Genomic DNA, 24,324 nt, shown 5'->3' with positions numbered 1-24,324 from the left:
GCTCTTCATTGTGTGAGAGGAGAGAAAGGAAGTAAAAAAAAAACCAACCAGGAATTGGCCTTTTTTTGGTTAAAATATTTGGATTTTGAAAAGTGAATTCCCTTCCCTGCAACCAGATTTACCCCCCACAAATATACAGCTTTTTTTAAAACCAAAAATATTGTTGGAAAGTTTGGAGGGAAAACCAGAAGTATTAGAAATCTCCTGCCCAAACCTTTTCCAACAACCTCTGGTTCTGAGTCTGCTTGAGCCTAATTTTAAAGCCTGACCTGAACCGAGAACCGAACCAAACCTGATACTCCCCCCCCCGCCCCCCAAGAACCTATGTCAGCACTGATGCTGCCTCATCCCTGGGGTTGGGACAGTGGGAGCTTCCCATCCCTCATGCCCAGCACCCACCATCTGTCTGCGGTGGCAGCCAGCCCAGGGAGGGTAGTTGGCACGCTCCCTCTGCAGTGCTCAGCTAGGTGGGAGTAGGAGTAGGGCACATGGCCGTGTCAACCCCACCAGCAGAAGGAGGTGATCAGAGATGACCTGACCCCAAGAGGGTAGGGTTGTTTTTAGAGACATCCTGAACCTGACACTTTTCCCATCAGGTTTGGGTCAGGCTGCAGCTCTCTAGCGCTCAGCGTTCGCCTCCAACCGGAGACAGCGAGAGCTGCAGGCAACATCATGGCAACGCTGAAACCTTCCCAGTCACTTCTGTATCAAGCCCACAAATCCTGGATCTTCTCATGTTGTGCGTCTCAGAAAACAACTGCAGTGCAAATTTCTGCCCCAAAGTGCAAAGTACTAATGCTTCCAAAACTAACTAAGGAGCACTTTCTTTTTTCCTAGTGGGAAAAGTACCTTATCGTCCCTTCTCATCCTCTTCACAAATGTCTGAACTGGCTTTGCTAAACTGTTCCTAAAAAAAATTAATTGGAGCAGGATGATTTCAGCTTAAAGGTCTGAGCAACTGAAAAATGGTGATTATCATGCAAACATGAGCCTGATCTACACAGTTTTTTGTACCAATACAATTATGTCTGTCTATTTAAGGTACTTAACTGGTTCCCATTACTATTGTATCTGAGCAATATAATTATACCAATTGAACCCATTTGAGAATTCAGTTATAGGGGTATGGAACAGCTGCCATAGGAGAAGAGATTAATAAGACTTCACAGTCATATACAATCAGGATCCCAGGCAAGGGAGATGCAGGCTCTATTCCTCTCCCTGCCACTGAGGGAGATTAATAAGACTGGGACTTTTCAGCTTGGAAAAGTGATGACTAAGGGGGGATATGATAGAGGTCTGTAAAATCAAGACTGGTGTGGAGAAAGTAAATGAGGAAGTGTTATTTACTCCTCATAAACACAAGAACTAGGGGTCATCAAATGAAAATAATAGGCAGCAGGTTTAAAACAAACAAAAGGAAGTTTGTTTGTTGTTTTTTTTTTCCCCACACAACACACAGTCAAGCTGTGGAACTCTTTGCCAGAGGATGTTGTGAATATGCAGCAGGTTTAAAACAAAAGGAAGTATTTCTTCACACAACACAGGGTCAGTCTGTGGAACTCTTTGCCAGAGGATGTTGTGAAGGCCAAGAGTGTAATAGGGTTCAAAAAAGAACTAGATAAGTTCATGGAAGGTAGGTCCATCAATGGCTATTAGCCAGGATGGGCAGAGATGGTGTCCCGAGCCTCTGTTTGCCAGAAGCAGGGAATGGGTGACGGGATGGATCGCTGGATGATTCCCTATTCTGTTCATTCCCTTTGTGGTACCTGGCACTGGCCCCTGTCGGAAGACAGGATACTGGGCTAGATGGACCTTTGGTCTGACCCAGTACGGCTGTTCTTATACAGGTCTGACATATTCCCCATCCCATTTGGGAACAGCTGTACTTATATAATTGCATCCACCCTAGGTAGGCTGTACCTCTTTAACAATACCGGCATAAAGCAGTACAACTTCTGTGTGTGGACAAGTCAGATTTTCAGATGACCTCAGCACCAGAGTAAGGAGCCAGTTTTACAAAAGAGCTCAGTGCACTGTGACAAAGTTCCTCCTCTACTCTGGTGGGTCCTGCGCTTATTGGCAGATTTGCTCACCTCAGTGATCTTCCCCACAGTCTGGGTCAACTCCTCTTGTGTTGGATCAGGAGTTGGGAGGTTTGGGGGGGAACCCAGGCTCCCCCTCTACTCCAGGTTCCAGCCCTGTGGATTGCAGCTGTCTAGAGTGCCTCCTGTAACAGCTGCATGACAGCTACAACTCCCTGGGCTACTTCCCTATGGCCTCCTCCAAACACCTTCTTTCTCCTCACCACAGGACCTTCCTCGTGGTGTCTGATAACACTTGTACTCCTCAGTCTTCTAGCAGCACACACTCTCACTCTCAGCTCCTTGTGCCTCTTGCTCCCAGCTCCTCACACACACTTCCTCTCCTCTGGCTCCCACCTGCCTGACCGGCGTGAGCTCCTTTTTAAACCCAGGTGCCCTAATTAGCCTGACTTGATTGGCTGCAGGTGATCTAATCAGCCTGTCTGCCTTAATTGGTTCTAGCAGGTTCCTGATTACTCTAGTGCAGCCCCTGCTCTGGTCACTCAGGGAACAGAAAACTACTCATCCAGTGACTGGTATATTTGCCCTCTACCCGACTCCTGTATCCCACTGGCCTGGGTCTGTCACAGCACACAGTGCTTAACTCTTCTGAAAATCTGATCCTTGTTTAGGAGCATAAAGTGAATCTGAGCATTTTGAAAATCTGGCCTTTGTCGCTAAAGTCTGGCCTATGCTTAAAAGTTATATTGGCCTAGCTACGAAAGAACCACACCCCGACCAACAGAGCTAAACCACAAAACCCCAAGTGTAGACGCAGCTCTGTCAGCAGAAGAGGACTTCTGTCAGCTACTGTTGTTCAGGGAGGTGGTGGTCCTACACTGGCAGAAAAACTTCCGTCGGGCCTAGTCTACACCTCAAAGTTAGAACAACCCCAGAGGTGAAAGTAAGCTGGTCCGGTCCAGTCTGGTACGGTGTACCGGCAAGAGCCAGTACGCCACGCTGGACCACACCAGCTTCCACGGCTGGGATTTAAAGGGCTCAGAGCTCCCCGGGGCTGCAGGCAGCCCAGAGCCCTTTCAATCCCGGCCACGGCTGGGATTTAAAGGGCTCAGAGCTCCCCGGGGCTGCAGGCAGCCCAGAGCCCTTTGAATCCTGGCCAGGGCTCTGGCAGCCGGGCTGGGGACAGGATTTAAAGGGCTCGGGCTCCCCTCAGTGGCAGGAGCTCTGGGCCCTTTAAATCCCTGCCCCAGCCCTGCAAAGCTCAGGGTTCCCCCCAGCGTCCGGAGCCCCGAGCCCTTTAATTTGCCCCTGAGCCGGGGGGCGGCGCCTAGCCATCTCTTCAGCTGGGAGCCCCTGGTTGATTTAAACACCCTGAGTCTCCCAGTCACAGCAGGTGCCCCAGGGCCTTTAAATCTTGAGAGGCCACGCCTCTTCTGGGTGAGGCCACGCCCCCTCAGGACTCCGGCAGTACCGGTAAGTCCTGTAAGTTACTTTCACCCCTGAACAACCCAGCTAAAATCTTTCAGGGATGTGGACAGAATTCACACCGCCGAGAGATGTAGCTAAGCCCTGGTGCAGATACTGCTAGGTGGCTTGAAGAATTCTTCCCTAGACCTAGCTACTGCCTCTCGAGGGGATGGATTAACTACAATGATGGGACACACCTATTCCATAGCTGTAGCAAGTGTCTGTGCCACAGCAGCATAACTGCAGCTACGCCGGTGTAGTGCTTGTAGTGTAGATGCAACCTCAGTGTAGGCTCCATGGTGTAGTCCGAGCCTAACGCAGCCTGTGACTGTGCTGCCCGGAGGAGCCAGCTGAGGTCACTCAATTAGGGTGAACTGCAAACAAAACGGGGCTGACAAACCCCAGAAGCTGGTGGCTATTCCAGTACTTAGATTTACCAAGCCGGCACAGAACAGCTTCTATAGTACCTCACCGGTTACTTAGAAGTTCAAACAACACAGTTCCCTTAAAGTGTCCAGCCCCAGGCCTCCGTCCAGACACACCTGTCAAACATATGATGATGATTCCTGAGAATCTTCTCTCATCATATAAAAGAAAAGGTTCTTCCAACCCCAAAGGGTCAGCCCCATACCCAGGTCCAATTATAACTTAGATCTTACCCAAAATACACACTTGGAGCCAATTCTTATTAACTAAGCTAAAATTTATTTAAAAAGGAGAGAGAGAGAGAGTTGGTTAAAAGATCAATATACATACAGACAAATTCAATTCTTGAGGTTCAGATATATAATAGAGATGAGCTTGTAGTTGTCAAAAGTCCTTTTAGAAATAGTCCATAGGTTATAATCCAATGTCCATATTCAGGGTGGCTCCAGTCAGTGACTGGGGATCCCAATCCTTATGGCTTAAGGTTTCCCCTTCTTGAAACCCAAAGCAGATCTGAGATGAAGCAGGACCGTGTCCCAGGGTTCTTATACATTTCCAGCAGCCTTTTGGCCTGAGAAAACAATAGGCTTAACTCTCCTTCTCCCAAACATCCTGGCACTTAGCACAGGGTAACTTATCCATGAAACAGTTCAGATACAGGTTACCACAACCTTCAAAGAGAGAATGAGACACTCTTGCATCCGAAGAAGTGGGTATTCACCCACGAAAGCTCATGCTGCAAAACGTCTGTTAGTCTATAAGGTGCCACAGGATTCTTTGTTGCTTTTACAGACCCAGACTAACACGGCTACCCCTCTGATACTTGGTTCCTAAATGTTAATATTCCTTTTTTGATCTTTGAATCAAAGCTATAGCAATAGACAAGACTCGTTTGCTTACATCCCAAGACCTGAGCAAACACCTACCTCTAACAATGCAGACTCGCATTTCAAAGCTCTATTCATTTACAGATCTTCCTAACCAGTTTCTAAAGTTGGGCCATGGGTCAGGTCAGTCTGTGAGGTAATTAACTCTTTCTGGCCCTGTCACCTTTCAATGAGATGTTATATTGCACACACAATGTCACACAGCCTATGTGCAACCTGATTTTAAGGTGGGAGGAGGCTGAGAGGCAGACCCACCCAGAAAGTTGCAACCCAACACCCCAATTGCTTTTACTGTCAAAAAATTTTCTGTAGTGATTTAAGGTAAGGGTGTTGGACACCTGACCCATGGCCAGGTCAGGCTAGCCTGGTGTGTTTATGTTCATGTGAGACATGTTAAGGATCTCCGCTTTTGTGTTAACCACAAACATTAAGTTTCTAGCTCTCGTGAGTGTGAAGATACACTTTGTTCAAGATCAGAAATTTAACCCAATGTAGTGATGTCTGCAGACAGCCTGAAACATTGACTCTGAAGAGTGTGACCCTCCCGTCCTCCATTCATAACATTTGGGTGTTAACACTGGTGCCTAATGATGACTCATTTAAAGTGTCAATGTTAACATTGCATTGCTGAGTATTAGACCAGAGGGTATGTCAAAGGGGGGTGGGGTTAAACCCAGTGGGAGGATTGAGATTTGCTGCAGAGAGGAAGATCCAGAGGGAAGAAAGGAGTTAAACAGGGAAAGGAGAGAAAGAAAAAGAGGAAGGACGATGGAGAAGGAAGAGAAGCAAAAGGTAGGAATAGCAGCAGAGGGAGCAGATCCCCCACTGAGCAGTCCTGCATGTGACTGTAATTTGGGCCATATCCCGATCTTTGTGCAAACGTCCCAAGGGTGTCACTGGGAGGTAGATCCGGAGCTTTTGTTCTCCCTGTCTCATGACACATAAACAAGGGGACACTTAATAACACGAAAGATTGATGAATTCGGGACTAAGCAGAGGAGATACTTTCCCCACATGCCGCCTCGTTAGCCTGCAGAACTCCTCGCCACAAGGAACTAGCAAGATGCCAAAAGGGCTGGAACATTTCTGGGACTAAGAAGAGTTGACGATTGACATTGTGGCGAGGATCCTAAACCCAGAGCTTAATCAGAGGCCAGGAAGAGACCTAAAACTGGGGGGCAGATTATCCCACAGACACCTGCCTCTGGGTCATCTGGCACGGGCCGAGGTTAGGACACGGGGCTAGATGATCTGATTCGTCCTGGCAATTAATTCCTAGGGAGCTGGGCTGGGCTTGGCCAGGCCCCTATATTAGGGATGGGGATTTTTTTTTCAAGAGGAGCTGGGGTGTGATTGGTGGGAGCTGGGGAACCGGGGAGTTGGAGGCAGGGGGTGGTTGGTTACAGGAGGGTGCTGGGAGTTGGGGGCAGGAGGTGGGGAGTTGGGGTGGTTGGTTACAGGAGGTTGCTGGGAGTTGGGGGGGGGGCAGGAGAGGTGGTGGGGAGGTGCGAGTCATTGTGAGGTGGGGGCTAGTGGGGGGGGTGGGAGATGAGGGAAGCTGGGTCCTTAATGCCCATTTGTGTCTCTGTGACCCCCCCCCCAGGGCCATGGAGCGGAGCCTGACCCCGCCCACCACGGAGCGGTGCTTGACCCCCCCTCCGCCGTGGCCGCGGAGCGGAGCCTGACCCCTCCCCCCACCATAGAGCCGCGGCTCCGCCCGTTCCTAGAGCTCTCCAGGAAACGCGGGGGGCGGGGAGCGGGTGGCCGCGCAGGGACCTTCCTGTTCCCGGCAGCCCCCGCACCTGGCTGCGCCCGAGCCCGGCTGCGCTGGAGACCCCGGGCCGAGCGGTGAGCGGGGGGGCGGGCCCGATCCGGGCAGCCAGCGGGGAGCGATCCGAGCAGGTGGCGGGCAAGGGGGTGATCCTGGCACCGCGGGGGTGATTGGGGCGGGGCTGATCCTGGCACCGCGGGGAGGCGAGATCCGGGCAGCTGGGGTGATGGAGGAGGCTGATCCGGGCAGCTGGGGTAATGCGGGGCGAGATCCGGGCAGCTGGGAGGTGATGGGGGCGAGATCCGGGCAGCGGGGGGGTGATTGGGTCGCGGGGGCTGATCCTGGCACCTCGCGGGGGAGGGGCGAGATCCAGGCAGCTGGAGGGCAATGGGGAGGGTCCCTGATCCTGGCACCTTGAGGGGGCGAGATCCGGGCAGCTGGGGGTGATGGGGGGGTCCCTGATTCTGGCACCTGGGGAGGGCGAGATCCGGGCAGCTGGGGGGGGGGGTCATGAGGGGGCTGATCCTGGCACCTCGCGGGGGAGGGGCGAGATCCAGGCAGCTGGAGGGCAATGGGGGGGGGGTCCCTGATCCTGGCACCTTGCGGGGGCGAGATCAGGCCAGCTGGAGGGGGGCGGGCTGATCCGGGCAGTTGAGGGGCGGGAGAGTGATTGAAGGTGGGTGTGACCCATGGCTGCCTGGCCCGCTGCCCAGCCTGACCCCTGAGCACCGATGGGACTCGGGGCCCCCGCCCCCTGAGTTTGAGAGCAGTGGGTGGCTAACGTCAGCTGGGACCTGCCAGCTCTCTCCCTGCCTGCCGGGGCGGGGGGGTGATTCACGCCGCTTTGTTCTCCTTTACGAACTTTGCCATCAGTTACCGGAGGGGGAAGAAATTGTTCTGTTGGGTGCACAACTGTCGGCAATTGCGACACTCCGGGTGAGCCTTTGGTTTCACAGTCTCTACAAACCAGGCTCCTTTCCTCCCTCAAACCCAGCAGATCTGTCCCAAGTGACATGACTCTTTACCAGGATTGTCCCTGCCACCTCCCAGCTGAAATTGGAACTTAAAGCTGCCAGGAACAGGTATATTTCAGCCTTCAGGCATTCCCTTACCATGCAAAGGAACAGGCCCCCGAGCATAGGAAGATGTGATCTCGGGTGGGGAGGACGGGTCTCTGGACACTCCAGCAGTGCAAACCAGAACAACAGGAAACTAAAGCATTAGTTCTGTTTAAAACAAAAACTGTGACTTTGTAAGAATTTTTTCTACTTTTTTTAATAATTTTTTTTTAAAAGCTCTGAAAACAGGCCCCATTTCCTGAAGGACTGATCCACCCCCACATACCACTTCCCTTGTAAGAACTTAATATTGGTATCACAGTAGAACCTAGGAGCTGTAGTCACACATCAGGACTGCGCTGCGCTAGGCGCTGTACAAAGAGGGTTGGTCCCAGCCCTAGAGACTGTGTTTTGGATTATTTTGTCCCCCCTCCCGCTCCCCGGATGCATTAGAACATAAGAATGGCCGTACATTAGTGGGATTTTCTTTTTTTCAGGTTGAATCTTCAGTTTAAAAGACAACTTGTGTTGGTACAGCAACGAATGGGGAGAAACTAGCCAGGAATAACTTCTGGCTGGAGATCCCGAAGGTGGTTTCTAACCGTCAGAGGAGGGAGGTTCTGGAATTGCCACTCCATGACACCTAGCAGGAGGCTAACACCTTGTGACCCAGTAGGGAGCGGGGTGGATTGACCTGGGAATGTCGTTTTAGTTTTACTGGGACTGTCTGCATGGGGGATGGGAGAGCAGGGGATGACTTTAGGTGAAGGATGGTACCTGATCCAGGAAGGGGGGTGGGACTGGTCCACACCTTTGCCAGAGAAACTGGATAAAAGGAGAGGGGGAGAGAGCCGGCTGGAGGCGGGGTTGGTTTCAGTTTTGGACTGGCTGGGAAGAGGCAGGGAACCCCAAGTCTGGGGTCTAAGATCCTTGCCCCCAGAGGGACCTGGCTGAAGGGTCCTGGTTGTACCTACAAGCCCTGCTTGGGACTGTGTTCCTGTCGTCTAATAAACCTTCTGTTTTAGTGGCTGGCTGAGAGTCACAGTGAATTGCAGGAAGTGGGGGGTGCAGGGCCCTGACTCCCCCACACTTTGTGACACACCTTAACTAGCTTAAAAGCTGGAGCTTGATACATTTATGAACAGGATTGTATGACTGGGCTGCCCGCGGTATCAAGGGACTGGCCTCCGTGACTCAGGAGGTTCCTTCCAGTCTTGTGTTCCAAAGAGAAGTGACTAGCTCTAACCTTACTGAAAAAGCCTCATGTCAGAATATTCTCCTACCCCCTGGAACAGAGCGGGGAGGCCCCAAGCTGGACTCCCAAAGACCAAGGCCCCTCAAAATCAGTAGCTGCTTTGTGGAAGATGTTGACTTCAGTTCTTAGGAGCAGGGAGTGAAAACTCTGGGCTGGATTCTCCCCCCGCCCCCCGTTTTCTGCTGCTGTATCTCTAGAGACTTCAGTGCAGTCCCTCCTGACTCACCTCGTGTAGATGACTAGGAGAGGAAGAGTGGCTAGCGCACTAGCCTGGGTCTCCAGAGAGAAGGGTTCAGATCCTTACTCTGCCACATACTTCCTGTCTGACCCCCTCAGGCCAGTCACTTAGCTGCTACATGCCTCAGTTTTCCCATCTGTAAAATGGGGCTAAAGATGGTGTGACCTCGTTTGCAAAGCCCACTGAGCTATATAAGAGCTAAGTATTCTCTCGCTATGCCCCAGTTGCAATGAGACTAATGCTCCCCTACTCCAGAGGGGTGTGATAAGGATATAAGCTGCTGTGCTGCCGATGACCAGATAATAATAAGAGTTCTTACTTGCTTTGCTTTCTCCATTAGGTCTTCAAGTGCATCCAGCCACAGCAACACTGTGCAGAGAGACGGGGGCTGCAGGGGCAAGCTGGGAAAATAGCCTTTGGATTGCCAAGGCGTTGCCTGCACAGGAAACCCTGACCCACACGTCTCGGAGTGCAGGTAATGGTGCAGAGATGTCCCAGTGTGTCCTGTACAGCACATGCCTGTTAGAGGAACCCTGGCAGGGCCTGAATGGGAGTGTCAGGTTGGGCTAAAACAAATGGGAATTGGGGTGTCTGAATCCCCTAGGCAGCTCTGGGGAGCAATTGCAGCCTTGGCACCTAGATTGCCTGGGCAGTGGCGCTCTGCTTGTGGCTAGCAATGCCTACTTCTTAGAACAGGGATGATGCAGCACTGGGAACTAGGCACACGGGGCTGGGTTTTCGGGGGCTCAGCACCCAAAAGTGAGGCTGGGTTTTCCAAGAGCGTTCCTGAGCTCTGAAAACGATGGTGCCCAAACGGGAGCTGAGCTCGCCCACGGTGCGGTTAGTTAGTCTGTGTCTCACTAGCCCGTGTGTTACGCTTTGCCCGGGCTCCTTACCGAAGGGTTGGATGTTTCCTAGACTTCTGCTGAAGCAGTTCTGTGAAGCATTAACCTGAGTTCTCAGGAGAAGCTCTTGGAAGAGCTAGATTTGCACTGGGGTTCAGTCGTAGCCCTTCTAAGGGAGGCAGGATGGCCCAGTGGTCAGGGCAGCAGCCTGGCACTCTGGAGTTCTGGGCTCAGTTCCCTGCTTTGCCACTGACCTTGGGCAAAGTCACTTAGGGGCAGATTTTTCCAGGAAACCTGATGGCTAAGAAGTGCCTCAGCTGGTCAGTGCCCACCTCCCATTCACAGCAATCTGATGGCTGCAAGGCAAAGTCGAAATAGGATGCGGATTTTCAACACGGGAGGGTAGTGAGCCCCTGGAGCAGCTTCATCGGGGATGGTGAGGTCTCGGGTGTCCTCTAACTCACCCGCTTGTCATTGGGTTCAGGGCAGGACTTGCTAGCTGAGGTTCTCTGGCCTGTGCTCTGCAGGAGATCAGGCTGTGAGACCACAGTGGTCCCTCCTGGCCTTACTGCTTAACTCCATCTCCTGTCAGATTCAAGGGCTGCGTGTGTGGGGAATGGGCTCTGTAGGGTGTGAGAAATGGTGATGCTGCCGTGGGGCAGAGAGTTAATAGGCTGCATTCTCTTCTCTCCCCCGTTGGCAGGATTCCTGACTCCTCACATCTCCTTCCCCCCCCAAATGGAGCAAGAAGAGCCGTGCGTGGTGGAGCTCCATGACTCTGATGACCCTGATATCGTTAGACGAGTCTACATAGGTGAGGACGGATGCAAAGCCAGGAGCCACTGATCGGTGAAGTGTGGGTGGAGGGAGCTGAGACCCAAGGGGCGGAGGGGACTCTTAGTTCCATCTGTCCTAGCCTAGCGCTCCTCGTGTTCTGTATGGTACTTGTCTGGCCCCGTTCGCATTGTATCTAAGCACCTTCCAGTTGCCAATGGCGTTCTCCTCACACATCCCTCTGAGGCAGGGCCCGGCATCCCCATTGTTCAGAGGGGGAACTGAGGCCCAGGGTCACACAGGAAGGCTGTGGCAGAGCAAGGACTCAACCCCCCTGGGTCTGCCAAGTCCTAGGCTAGTGGCCTCACCACTGGGCCGTTCTTCCCACGTGGATGCAGGTGTCACTCATGGCTCCCTGCCATTTCCATGAGAGTCCTGAGAGGCCCCTCCCCTCAGAGCGACCTGCTTTTTCACTTACCAAGTGACTTTGATTTGAAGGGAAGAAGGTGCAAGGTTACTGAGTGCAGGGTCCTCTGCAGGCTGGTGCCTCAAGTAGCCACCTTCAGGGTGAACCCCAGGTCTCTTGGGTGGCTTTAATTCATCCATTAAAGGGTGTCCTAGCCCCATCCCTCCGTGCCCTCCCCTTGGGATCTCTCCTCCTGTCCTCCCTGCATGTGGCAAAGCTTGGCATCGCTTTGTGCAGATCCCTCTCTCTGGCGAGTGCCCCATCCCACCTGCGATGGGTGGGGGCGTTCTGCTGTGCCGCTGGCTGAGGAGGGGGTCCCCGTGTGCTCCAGTTTTGCAGGGAATAAGAAGGGGTTGTTTTCAGGGTGCGAGACAGCTGGGCTTCCCCCCCTCCCCCCGTGCCCATTCTCTTCCATACAGGGTGAGTGGGGGAAAAGGGAAGGCTCCCATGTCTCATGGGTCCTGGGCTGTAACTACACTTCCAGCCAAAAGCTTCCCCATCCAGTTCTCATGGGTCTGTGGGTCACTCTTGTCACCTCAGCCTAGCTCGGGAGGGGGTGGGGATGAGGGGAAGCTTGGGGCCTCTGCCGGGAGGGGCGGGGTTTGAAATGAGAACTGGCCTCTGCCGTCTCTCCCACCCTGAGAACCATGGGGGAGACTTTTGAAGCTGCCTGGAGAAGCCATTAAAATTCACAGCAACCAGGTATTTGGAAACAGGACCACCAATCCCTTGGGCTGCTCTGCAGCGCTCAGCTGGGCGCTTGTGCCAACCCTGGCTCCCCTTTGCTTTCCAGCTGACGACGGCATCGTGAGCGAGAGCGAGGAGGAGCTTCAGCACGAGATCATCCAGACTGTCATCCCCCACAGCCCGCTGGCCAAGAAGCCCAAGAAGAAGGCTTCCCAGAGAGCCGACGGGAACAGCGCCAAAGCCCGAGGGCCAGACAGCCCGGCAGGGCCACCCCCTGACTATGGCAGCGAGTTGGTTGAATTGGCTGGCGGGCAGGAGGAAGAGGGGGGGATGGTGGTGCGGCACCGCGGGGCCACCGGCCGGCAACGGCCCTTCATCTGTAACGAGTGTGGCAAGAGCTTCAGCCACTGGTCGAAGCTGCTGCGGCACCAGCGGACTCACACCGGCGAGCGGCCCAGCACCTGCAGCGAGTGCGGCAAAAGCTTCAGCCAGAACTCGCACCTGGTGCAGCACCGGCGCACCCACACCGGCGAGAAGCCCTACCGCTGCGGCGACTGCGGCAAGAGCTTCAGCTGGAGCTCCAACCTCATCCAGCACCAGCGCATCCACACCGGCGAGAAGCCCTACCAGTGTGGGGAGTGCGGCAAGAGCTTCACCCAGAGCAAGAACCTCATCAAGCACCAGCGTACCCACTCGGGCGCCCGCCCCCACCGCTGCACCGAATGCGGCCGCGGCTTCACCCAGAGCACCAACCTCCTCAAGCACCAGCGGCTCCACGCCGCCCGCCAGAGCCAGCCCTGCCCCGAGTGCGGCCAGGCCTTCCGCGAGAGCGCCGAGCTGGAGCGCCACCGGGCCGAAGCCCACGGGCACGAGCCCTACATCTGCGTGGAATGCGGGGAGAGCTTTGCCAAGAGCGCCACGCTCAACCGGCACAAGAGGGTCCACAAGCCCCTTTTCGTGCGCTGAGCGACAGGTGTGGAGCGGGGCCGTGCCCGTCACGTGACCACGCGTGGCATCAAGATGCGCTCCGTGTGGTTCAGCATGTGGCTGGCCGCAGTGTTGATGCCTCCAAAGCATGACTATGCCGGTCACGTGACCAGCCCCAGCATCGCCGGACGTGGCTGTCCACGGTATTGGTGTGTGCTGAGCGGGGCCCTCCACCATTATCGACGCATGTTGAGCATGCCTGTGCCATCCATGACATTGCTGAGCATGCCCGTGGCCCGTCATGTGACCTTCCATGATCTCAACGAGCACTTAGCGTTGGCAAGATACGTGGCTGTCTATGGCGTCACATGGCCAGCCACTAGATTGGCCACACGCGACCCGCACACACAGTGTCAACGTTGTGGTCAAAGCCTTGGAAAGCAGACCTCAAAAAACTCACAGGGGACAGAGCTACAGATGTACATAAGGTGGGGGGTGGGGACCAGGGGTGGGGGTGGGGGATGTTTAAGGTAGAAGCCATAATACTCAACAAGGCAACTGCCCATCCTAGGGAAGCCAGCGTCTAGGTGCAGGGGAGGGCATCCTCTCCTGGGGGGTGATGTTAAAAGCTGGATTGTGGATGAGGAGGTGCCTCGTGTGTAGAATAAAATTCTGCTGTTTTGGGGGTGTAGATTCTGTGTGGCTCGGGCTTGTTGGGAAGGAAATGGCACCTGGGTTCTATATTTGGGGTCCTGCTCAGAGTGGGGGGGTCCTAGGTATTGTGCTAATACGATAATGGGGGCAGGGGGAAATTGCATGAATTAATCAAAGGTTCTTTGTCCCTTTTAAGAGCCTCTTGTCCCCCCCCCCCTCCCAAGCTGGCAGCTTTCTGCGGACATGCCCCAGTGGGCTAGCGTGGGACAGGACTTGCCCTTCCGAGGCTGTGGGCTGGTTGGAGACTGAAAGAAGGAATCGGCAATGGAAGTGAAAGAGTGAAGCAGAACAGAAGCTCAGACCCCAACCCCCAGCCTGTCTGTATTCCCTCTGTATTCACACCTTGGGTGACCTAATGCAAGGCACCTGGCTGGCAGGGAATCCCCCAAGGGATCCCTCCAGGGCATTGGCCATCCATGCAGTACTGAGGCCTGGCCCAGTTGCATGGGCTGCTCCAAACGGGGGCTGCTCCCAGTGCACACAGGTGATAGGAAGAGCTGTTTCCCTTTGCCTGAGGTTTTCACAAGTGATTGATTAGTGTCCAACTCAAGAGGACACCGCCCCCCCCTTAGAGCCTGGGCACTCAGCACCTGGTGAAACGCAGGCCCAGGATCTTGATCCCAAACTGCAAGTCACTTCTCTCCAACGCCTGGAGTTTGTGGGCATGATTGGCAGAAGGGGGCAGGGCATTTCCCCCCTCTGGGTGACTTGGCATGAGCTGTGTCTTGCTGTATGGGGTTAAGATCTCAGGGCCTGGTTTTCACGAGGCCAGTAGCCCCCAGCTCCTGCAGGAGTTTCAGACAGGCTGCGTCCGCCAAGGGGAATAGAAACCAGTGGCAGCTCAGCGATGAGGACTGTCTATTTTGGCAATGAAACTCAGCAGGAACCATCAGCTGGCCCGTCTCTCGCCAGCTGCGTTGATGATCAATAGCGGTGCTGGCCATAGAGGTTTTCTCCTCTAGCTCTGTTCACCACCGTTCTCCATCCCTGGCAGCAGGTGGCTTTGAGCTAGAGGCAGGTACATTATTTTAGGTTGTGTGTGAATCCCTTCGAAGTGATGGACAGAGGAGCTGTGCACAAACAGAGGCTGAGATTGTTAGTTACCTAAGGGATTTGGGCACCCCATAAAGGGAATCCAGGTGTCTGAATCCCCGGGGGAGCGTTAAAAATGTTAACTCTAAGGACTGCATCCAGGGGCAACAGAGGTGAACCAATCTCCCTTCCTGCCTCTCTCAGCAGCTGGAGACAAAGAGGGAGGGAACTCTCCTGCCTCTGAGCAGCTGTAGGGAAAGAGCCTGTGGCATAAGATGCTGACCAGATGCCTGCTTCCATCTTGGGCTTAATTTCCATGGCAACCCTCAGCTCAAGGTCTACATGCAGCTTGAGGCCTGGCCAGTATTACCCCACCCCCAACCACATCACATCCAGCCCATCAAAAACCCATCACATCAAGGTCTGGCCCCTGCTGCCTCTCAGAATGGTCAACGGGCACTTGGGGGCAGCAGGGAATGGCCACTGCTCCTCATAGCCCTTCCTCCTCCCCCTAACAGGAAACTGGGTCCCTGCTTGTAGTGCTCAGTGGCTGGAGAGGAAACGGGGGGGTGAGAGAAGGGCAGGCAGGGGCCCTGGGTAGGACCAGAGGGTACACGTATCTGACAAGAGACACACCCACAGCTTGAAATCCAGCCAGGGGGTAAGGGTGCTGGTAGGTGCCAGTGACTTGCCTTGTGTCGGGTGCTCACCAGATGCCGTGAGGGAATCTTCACACCAGCTCACACAGGAACCACCTTGTTTCCCTGTAGTACTCCAGCCCAGACCTGCCAATTAGAGACTAGGAATCCCTGAAGAGACACCCCCCACCTATGCTGCATCTCCTGCCCCCTCCCCTTCTGGAGCCAGAGCCACCATTCCAGTAGGGCCTTTGCTGTTATGTGGAAGGGGCTCAGAATAGGGTGATGAACAGAACCTTCAGACAGACAGATCCATCCCATACATCAGCCGGCAACAACTTCCAGTGGATTCAGGGGCCACACCGACAGCTGGAAGGTGTCCTAGCCCCACCCCTCGTGTAGCTCTCACCAGAGGTGGCCGAGTACCATTCAGCACTGCTTTAATTTATCTCGCACATTGATATCACCTGCCACATTCAAAAGGGGAAGAGTTTCCCACAGCTTTGCATTTAAGACACTGCGCGCACGTAACAGCCACCAGCACAAAGAGCAGATGCCTCCCGACGGCCGGGAGGGTGTCGGCCCCAGCTGCTTCCTCGGTGATTTTAAGACTCTGCTCGTAACAGAACAAGATGCCTCAGTCACGCCGCGGCGTGCAGGGCCCGGGGGACCGATGCCAAAGGCTACGCCTTCGTTGCTGCAGCCTGTGAAGCCCCCATGGCTGTTAGCTGCTGGATCTTCTGGCTCATCATTTCCATCACAGCTGCAAGGGAGAGAACACGCACACACACACTGAAGGGAGCTGGCCAGGGGCTGTTCTAGCTGTTAATAGGCAGGTGCCAGCTGTGGACACCGCCCCAGAACCAGGCCTGCCAGAGAAAGGCCAACACATCCCTACCTTGTTTCATGGCATGTTTTTCCTGCAGTGCCGGCTGAATTTTCTCCATCTGTTTGGTCAGGAAGTCGATCTTCCTTTTGAAGAAATCTCGGGCATTGTCTGCTGTCTGCAAGAGGAAAGGTGGCATGATATGCCCACCCTAAGGAGAGGCGGGCACCTGGGGAGGGGCTCACCCCCTGCCAGAAATAAAGTGACAATGAAGCGATGCACAGGATAGAGGATAAACACTTGAATTGCTCCAAGATCTGGCTGCTCAGGCAGTAACATGCTTAGCCTTTCTACGGCACCTTTCATCAGAGCACCTCAAAGCACTAAGTAATGAAGCCTCACAGCATGCCTTAGTTGTAGGTGTACCTATATATCACCTCCTCTGCTACTGCAATGCAGCCACCTCTGGGGTAGAACATGACAGTTGTACAATAGCGCATCACAACGCCACAAAACGAGATAGAAATTGATGGCGCCGTCTTCTGACTGAAGCAGCAAGAGGAGACAGCACATAACCATGCATCTTTGGCCAGGGCTAAACCCCTGATACTTGGGGAAAGGGTCACTGGAGTGTTAATGGGCAGCAGGTCGGTTTTACATCTGCCCTGCACCCCGCAGCAGAGTCGCCCAGCAGGCTGAGGCACTGCTTCAAGGGGAAGAGTGCACCACCACTGCCTGCGGTACCTGCTTGGATTTCGAAGGTTTCTTATCAAAGAACCCACCTGCTTAGCTTGCAAGACCCAACTGCAGCACAGACCAAGGAGGTCTGGCTAAGGGAATGCAACCCAATCCCCAAGCAGAGAATTGCAGTGCACTAACCTCACTGGCCATTTACCATGCCTGCTGTCACACTCCTGCCAGTCCCAGGGGAGGGCCTGCAGCGTGGACAGCAGGAATTCTGTGCTCAAGGAGTGAGTGCGTTTTGTACAGAGGTTGGGGTGGGGAAAAGATGGCTCTAAGTCATTTTATGTGCAGGTAAAGCACATCCTGCCGCTCCCTGGAGCGCACCAAGTCTAATGCTGCTGTCACGGTGGGTTGGCTCACAAGTGCCTCCTACCTTTTCTACGTAGTAGCCTGTCCCCACGTCTACCAGCACGTGGCCGACGTCGGAGAGCTTTCCGGGGACGTACATCTGCCAGGGAGGTCAAGGGAAAAGACCGGACCAGCAGGGGAACCATAAGAGAGCAACAAGGTTATGGTGATAGATCCTGGGCAAAGCATCTTGGCTCCACACCTCCTGCAAGGGGGCAGATCCTGAGCTGCTATAAAGCAACAGAGCTCCTTTGAGCACAGGCGGATCTGAGTGTGCAATCTGCCCACAGCTTCAGTAAGATACAGCAGTGTTTTACTAGATTATATTGTGGTGGCAGGTTGAAGGCTTGACCAAACTCAGGGCCCCACTGAACCGGGTGCTGCACAAACATGCAGAGAGAGAGAGAGAGTGAGTCTCTGTCCTGAAGAGCTCACAGTCCAAACAGACAAGACAGAGAAGGTGGGATGGGAAACAGGTGCAGAGAAAGGACGTGATTCACACACAGTCACACAGCAGGTCAGTGCTACAGCTGGGAATAGAACCCAGGTCACAGGCCAGTGCCATGTTGCTAGATATGAACTGGGCAGGGCCCATGGGAATGACTAGAACCGATTTCAACAGGAATCAAAAGATCAGATCAGTCCCAAAGCCCCTAGGTGATGCTTGGCCAGAGGAGAAACCCGAGCCAGGATTAATGGGAGGAGGTTGCAGAGAGATCCCAAGAGCATTGCAATATCCCAGTATCGCTGGAGAAATCAATTGGCTGAGGAGGCAGCAGGGACTGAGCATGGAACTAGAAGCCCCTGTTCATTCCCAGAGCAGGGGCAACCCAAGCAGCAGCAGGGCAAGTGCCCCCAGTGCATCTTGGCCAACAAGCCTGAGCCCTACCACGGAGTTAGAGGGGAGCTTGTGCTCTACCAGCCTCCTTGGTTCTTGGCCCCTCTGGCAAGGAGGGGGCTAACGGGCCAGCTGGGGTGTGGGTTTGGGATGTGGATGTGGATGGCAGGCCACATGGAACAGCACAGATCATTTAACAGAGAGGTCACTGGAACAGCCGTCCAATGGGAGCAGCTTTGGTCACCGTCAATCCAGGCAGGATTCAGACTAGTGACGAAAAGGGTCCCTGTGAGTGTTCCCAGCCTCCAGTCCCCTGACTGGAAATGTTCAGCTCTAGCCTGCTCCACATCCAAGGCAGAGCAGGCTGCATCCTTGGGCCCGAAGGGCTAAGCTCCCCGTTGGGGTGAGAATCAAAACGCCAGGGTAGCAAGGAACCAGAGCACAATGTCGGCAGCATCTCCGAGGTGGTGGGTAAAGGATACAGAGCTGGTTAGCGGGACTAGCAGCTCCTTCCCTGGAGACAGAAACAAATGCCTGTTATTACCCAGACGCTACCCCCTACTGCACAGTACAGGGGGGGCTCCACACAGCAGTGTGGGAGCGGGGGGTGCCAAAGCTGCCTGGGACAGCCACGACTATGGGGTGCTCATCAGCATTCAGAGGCTTTGCACAGTTTGGTCAAGTTAATACCAACACTTGGCCCCTCCATAGCATCCTTCATCCAGATCTCAGAGCTCTTGAATTAATTACACATACAGACCCTGTAAGGAAACTGAGGCACCAACCAGGACCGTGGCCTGCCCAAGGCCACGCAGCAAGTCCGTGGCAGAGCCAGGATCAGGATCAAGGAGTCCTGGCTCCCAGTGGTTGGCTCTAACCATTAGTGAAAACTCCCTCCCCTTGGGACCTAGTCCATGGGATGAGAGAGGCCATTCCAGGTGGCCTAGAGGCAAGACACATGCACAAAGCTGGAGGATACGAGCAGCTTCGGGGGCTTAACGACCGCATGCAAATGCCAAAGGGGGCCCTCTGCGACGGCACCATCCCCAGATGGGCCTGGGGGGATGGGGTGGGAAGGGGGCAGAGGTGCAGGGGGGTCTGCACTGACCTTCATTGCTTTTGTTGAGCACGTTCAGACAGTCCTTGGCTTCCACGTACTTGGTCTGCACCACCTTGAGCTGGGCGATGGAGGAGGAGAGGAACTCCACTTCCTGGGGGGGAGAGCACAGCCCGGCACCCATGGGGGCGGGAGGGAACCCTGCATCACTATGGGGGCAGGAGAACAGAGGGATGGGATGGGGCTCCGCAGGCTCGGGGCGGGGGCCCCTCAGACAGGACTGGGGGAGGGTTGTGGTGGGAGTCTCTGGGGGGAGCAGGGCCTCAGACGGGGCTTGGCGGGGTCTCACGGGGCGCGGCCCCTCAGATGGGGACTGGGGAGGGTTGCGGGGGGCGGGGCCCCTGAGCCGGGGAACTGGGGGAGGGTCTCACAAGGGGGCGGGGCCCCTCAGCCGGGGCTGGGCGGGGGTCTCACCGGGGTCAGCCGGGGCTGGGCGGGGTCTCACCGGGGCGGGCCTCAGCCGGGGCTGGGGGAGGGCTACGGGGGGGGTCTCTCCCGGGGCTGGGGGCGGGGCTCTGACCTGGTCCAGCTGGTTCTTCAGCACCTCGAGCTGCGGCAGCGTCAGCTCCGTGATGTTCACCTGCTGCGCCATCTTGGGGGAGAGTCAATGAGCGGGCCGGGGGGGGCGCTCTGGGCCGGACACAGAGCCACTCTATGGTACGCGACGCCTCCTCTGGACCCCAGTCTCTATGGTTTCCTTGGGCCAGCCATTGCTCTGTAGGGCTAAGCCTTTACCCTGCTTCCGGCCGCCATTGCTCTGTGGGGATCAACGTCTCGCCTACTTCCGGCCGCCATTGCTCTGTGGGGATAAGCGTCTATCCTACTTCCGGCCGCCATTGCTCTGTGGGGATAAGCGTCTATCCTACTTCCGGCCGCCATTGCTCTGTGGGGATCCACCACACTTAGAACCCACGCTGAGGAGTTCAGAAGCGAGGCCTTGCTCAGTTTCAAGGTCAAGGTGGGCTACAAGGTCACAGTCAGTCCACCACAGCAGCGATGTGCCTGTCTCGTTCTTATACCCCAGGGGGATGGTCCTAACAGCACTAAACTCCTAGACCGACGTTCTCACACTGGGGGTGTGGAATGTATCGGGAGGCAGAGGAGGTGGAGAAATTTAAGGAAAAAAATTGTCCTGCACACATTTCACCCCCAGCACTGAATAACTAGCAACCCTGATTCCTCCAGCGGCATCAGGTCCTCAGCTGGCACCGTGCAGCATGATGGAGTTCGGTTGAGCTTGCATAACGTTATATAAAGTCGGTGCCTTAATCCCTTTGTGCACATTTAATTATAAACAGCGAACACAATCAGCTTTGGGCTTTTGCTCTTATTACAATGGATCGTTGGCTCTGTTTGAATCAATGCCTTACTGTTTTTAATATCTAGGGAGAGTTGCAGGTTGATTTTTGTTAAAGTGGTATATGTACTTGTGTGGCAAGGGGGGGGGGTAGGTGTGTAAACTACTATAGACACAAAGAAGGGGCAACGGATGCTGAAATACTGCTGCCTCCCCCCCCCCCCCCCCAGCACACACCAATACTTAATAAATATTTAATAATGGGTTCCTCAGTCTATCAGAGAAAGGAAGAACATGATCCACTGGCTGGAAGCTGAAGTTAGATAAATGTAGATTGGAAATAAGGTGTCAATTTTTAACAGAGTAATTAACTATAGAAGCAACTTATCAAGAGGAACGATGGATTCTCCATCACTGGCAGTTTTCAAATCAAGATCAGCTGTTTTTCTTCAAGATCTGCTCTAGGAATTATTGTGGGGAAGTTTTATGGCCTACATCATAAGGTAGGTGAGACTAGATGATCACAATTGTCCCTTCTGCCCTTGGAATTTATGAATTGGAATCACCTGATGCTGACCTTCTCCCAGGCTTCAGAGGAGAGGCAAATAAATATAATTAAAGCAGATAAATTGCTATTAGCAGCATAAAGTCACTGTAAGCTATTTTCATATGTACAGAAAGACCTGCACATAGTACCTGCAGGTCAAAACTAATTCGTGTATATGAACAGCTAAGACTGATTTGCATATAGGTTAATTAGTTCCATACTATTTAACCCCCATCCTGAATATTTCTGCATGATCCAATTTTCCTCTAAATCAGCTCCACAAGGGTCACTTCAGTCATCTCTGGAGCAGGCTAGAGCAGTGTATCAGTGGACAGTAACCTGGCAGAGTTAGACAGAATTGGAATTAAGGCCAAGGTCATGGGTGCTAATGGCTCTAATTTTTAATAAGATTTTCCAAGATGGGTTCAGGACCTTGCTTTTGGGAGTTCACTGAAAGATGGCATTTCTACTACAGCTCCCCTGCTATCATGCCTGACTCTTAGTTTAGTAGCAAGCCAAGTCAGTCAGGGTTATTGGACTGCTCTAAGTTTACTCAGGGCATAGGAAGTCATGGGGGACAGAGGGGAAACTTGAGAACAACTTAACACCGAGGCCCCAGCCCCTTATTACCCACAGCATGTTCTTCGAGAGAGGCTGTCACCTTACCCGTGTAATAAACTCACATTAAAATAAATGTGCATTGTAAGCTTTTTAGGACGGGTGGTTTTTTCATTGTTTGTACAGCCCCTAGCACAATGGGGACCTGCTCCTAGGCACTACAATACAAATAAAGAAGCCAGTCCAGTAATCAGTGCCAGCAGGTTGGATGAACACCAGATAGAGGGGGAAGCCTCAGCTCTTTGGGTTTTACATAGTTCCATGAGTGGTCAGTTTACATCCAAGTTGCTCCATGGGGTTCTTAGAGGACCTCAGCGTGATGCTTTTCATAGAGGCAGCAACAGAGGCTTTACGCTGGGGCTCTCCAAGCACAAAGGCAGACTCTGATGTGATAGCACTACCTACTAAAGCAATACCCACACGATAGCTGGTGTGAAGGTGCAGGTTAGAAGGGAGAGGCACACCTACCCTCTAGAGACCATCCTACGTACAGAGGGAAAGCGAGGGGGCTGGTGCTGAAGACAGTTATTAGGCAGCATTTGGCACTAAAGTAACTTGGTCAGCTAGAGGCAGAACTACAGCCAAGCCCCCGTGTAGTGTGGGGGCTGCTCCCAAGCAAGGCAGAATAGGCTGTTGCAATAGGGCACAGGACGCTGAGCCCAGAGATTTGGCTTCTAGGACCAGCATTGCCACTCAGTCTGTGGAACCATCAACCAAGTCACTTAATCTGCCCTGACTCCGTTTCCCCTCTAGACAAAGTAAGGTTATGGCCTCCTTTTATGAAGTATTAGGTGTCCTACAGCCCTACCAAGTTTTCTGGGGATAGGAGAGAATTCCCCCATCACCACCCCCACACTTTGTTCCTGGAGGTGTCTACAGCAGCTTCTAGATCCACTTCCAGCTCTCCTGGTGGCCGTGCTTCATGCTACTCTTTACTATAGTCTCAACCAGTTTGCCTGGTACTGAAGTCAGGCTTACCCACCTGTAATTCCCAGGGTCACCTCTGGAGCCCTTTTTAAAAATTTAGCTATCCTCCAGTCATTTGGTACAGAAGCTGATTTAAATAGGTTATAGACTACAGGTGGTAGTTCTGCAATTTCACATTTGAATTCTTTCAGAGCTCTTGGGTGAGTCCCAGCTGGTCCTGCTGACTTATTCCTCTTTAGTTTATCTATTTGTTCCAAAACCACCTCTACTGACACCTCAGTCTGGGACAGTTCCTCAGATTTGTCACCTAAAAAGAATGTCTCAGGCGTAAGAATCTCCCTCACATCCTTGGATGCAAAGAATTCATTTAGTTTCTCCGCAATGGCCTCATCGTCCTCGAGTGCTCCTTTAGCATCTCGATCGGCCAGTGGCTCCACTGGTCCAGCAAAGAAGCAGGGGCCTCTGCAAATCTAGGGCAACAAAGCTGCAGTTAAATGCTACAACAGCCTCACCCAGCCACCTTAGACAGATAAGCAACAACAGGCAGGGGAATGTTTCTATCTAGGACTCCAACACACTTGAGGCCTTCGTGGGCTTGGCTCTCCCCCAGTCTGGGCTTTGTCCTGGTCTACTGAGGAAATCTAATCTTAAAAGCCCCCAAATACCCATCAGATCTAGGTCTTCACGCTGAGGCAGGGTGGATGGGGAATGGGCTACATAACCTCTTGCCATCCCTTCCGGCCCTGCATTTCTGTGGTTCTACACTAGTGTTCTATTGGAATGGCTGTACCAGTAAAACCCTCCTGGTGCAGAGGCCTCCACCTGCAGTCTTTAGTCAGCTATGCTGCTGTAATAACCCCCTTCCCCAACCAACTGAGGCCCAAGGTGGCTTTTTCATACCATAAAACAGCTCTCCCCACCCTTCCCCCCATTACCAGCAAAACTGCACCCAAGACTAAGAGATCCTCCCTCTCACATCCTGACTGATACTGGCAAAAAGACATCGCACCCCCAGTCGGAGGATAGAATGGCAGCAACTGAAGGAACAAAAGCCAAGTGTCATAAGGTGTTTTGTCCAATGCAGGCCCCCTACCAGCACATGGGGTGTAGGAAGATGGCCCTTTGATGAGGGGCAACAGTGGCATCTAACCTTCCAAATAATCACTGCCTCAGTTTACCCAGAAGAGATTGGTCTACATCAGAGGTGGGCAAACTACAGCCCACGGGCCACATCTAGCCTGAGCTCCCAGCCTGGGAGGCTCGCTGTTTCCCTCCCCCGCAGCCAAAGCTCACTGCGCTGCCGGTGCAATGCTCTGGGCAGCAAGGCTGGGAGCTCTTGCCAGGCAGCGCAGCTGCAGAGCCGCAGCCTGACCCAGTGCGCTGGCGTGGCTGGTTCCAGTGCTCTGGGTGGCGCAGCTGTAGCGCTGCCAGCTACCGGTGCTCCAGGCAGTGCGGTAAAGGAGCAGGGGGGTTGGATAGAGGGCGGGGGAATTCGGGATGGTGGTCGGGGGCAGGGGTTCTGGTGCCATCAGGGGACGGGGGGCTGGATGGGGCAGGGGTCCCAGGGGGTGAGAAGCGGGGGGGGGTTGGATGGGGGCAGGGGCCAGGCCACACTTGGCTGTTTGGGGAGGTGCAGCCTCCTCTAACTGGCCCTCCACACAATTTCAGAAACCCGATGTGGCCCTGAGGCCAAAAAAAAGTTTGCCCGCCCCTAGTCTAGAGAGTGGTTCAAGTTACACCCTCCAGCCTAGGCAACAGTCAGAGTGGCACTGCCCAAAAAGAAAAAAGCCTAGCAGAGCAGGTAACAGGGTTAGGAGTAGGGGAGTGGATTG

General features: G+C 53.8%; 2 protein-coding genes across 9 annotated transcripts in view; one reads left to right on the top strand and one right to left on the bottom strand.

The window, feature by feature from the left end:
* LOC120390890 (zinc finger protein 501-like) overlaps window positions 1-13,340 on the top strand; it is a 40,650-nt gene extending 27,310 nt beyond the window's left edge. The window contains exons 1-5 of one of the 8 annotated variants that reach the window (XM_039513851.1): window positions 6,558-6,673; window positions 7,470-7,532; window positions 9,488-9,622; window positions 10,693-10,806; window positions 12,026-13,340. In XM_039513851.1, coding sequence (XP_039369785.1) covers window positions 10,731-10,806; window positions 12,026-12,885 — 936 coding nt within the window. In that variant the 5' untranslated portion in view covers window positions 6,558-6,673; window positions 7,470-7,532; window positions 9,488-9,622; window positions 10,693-10,730 and the 3' untranslated portion in view covers window positions 12,886-13,340. Of the gene's footprint in view, window positions 1-3,474; window positions 3,519-6,557; window positions 6,674-6,723; window positions 6,728-7,430; window positions 7,533-9,487; window positions 9,623-10,692; window positions 10,807-12,025 lie in introns of those variants that run through there. The other 7 variants (XM_039513849.1, XM_039513854.1, XM_039513850.1 and 4 more) reach the window with 7 other exon arrangements.
* A 2,313-nt stretch (window positions 13,341-15,653) lies between these two features.
* Window positions 15,654-19,883, bottom strand: PFDN5 (prefoldin subunit 5). The gene is made up of 6 exons (XM_039513857.1): window positions 19,624-19,883; window positions 19,095-19,197; window positions 18,469-18,500; window positions 17,174-17,248; window positions 16,129-16,234; window positions 15,654-15,993 (listed from the first exon to the last, which is right to left on the bottom strand). Exons 1-6 carry the CDS (start codon window positions 19,693-19,695, stop codon window positions 15,914-15,916), a joined length of 468 nt encoding a protein of 155 aa, XP_039369791.1. The 5' UTR covers window positions 19,696-19,883; the 3' UTR covers window positions 15,654-15,913.
* Window positions 19,884-24,324: the final 4,441 nt, after the last annotated feature.

Source organism: Mauremys reevesii, linkage group 25 (assembly GCF_016161935.1).
Source record: "Mauremys reevesii isolate NIE-2019 linkage group 25, ASM1616193v1, whole genome shotgun sequence".
In the NCBI taxonomy this organism is placed as follows: Eukaryota; Metazoa; Chordata; order Testudines; family Geoemydidae; genus Mauremys; species Mauremys reevesii.
This window is presented reverse-complemented; position numbering and strand designations above follow the sequence as displayed.

Coding starts and splice junctions, on each gene's coding strand:
- PFDN5 (XM_039513857.1), bottom strand. CDS start 19,695: ATGGCGCAGCAGGTGAACATCACGGAGCTGACGCTGCCGCAGCTCGAG. Junction 19,198..19,623: donor TGAAGAACCAGCTGGACCAG/GTCAGAGCCCCG, acceptor TCTCCCCCCCAG/GAAGTGGAGTTCCTCTCCTC. Junction 15,994..16,128: donor AAAACATGCCATGAAACAAG/GTAGGGATGTGT, acceptor TCTCCCTTGCAG/CTGTGATGGAAATGATGAGC.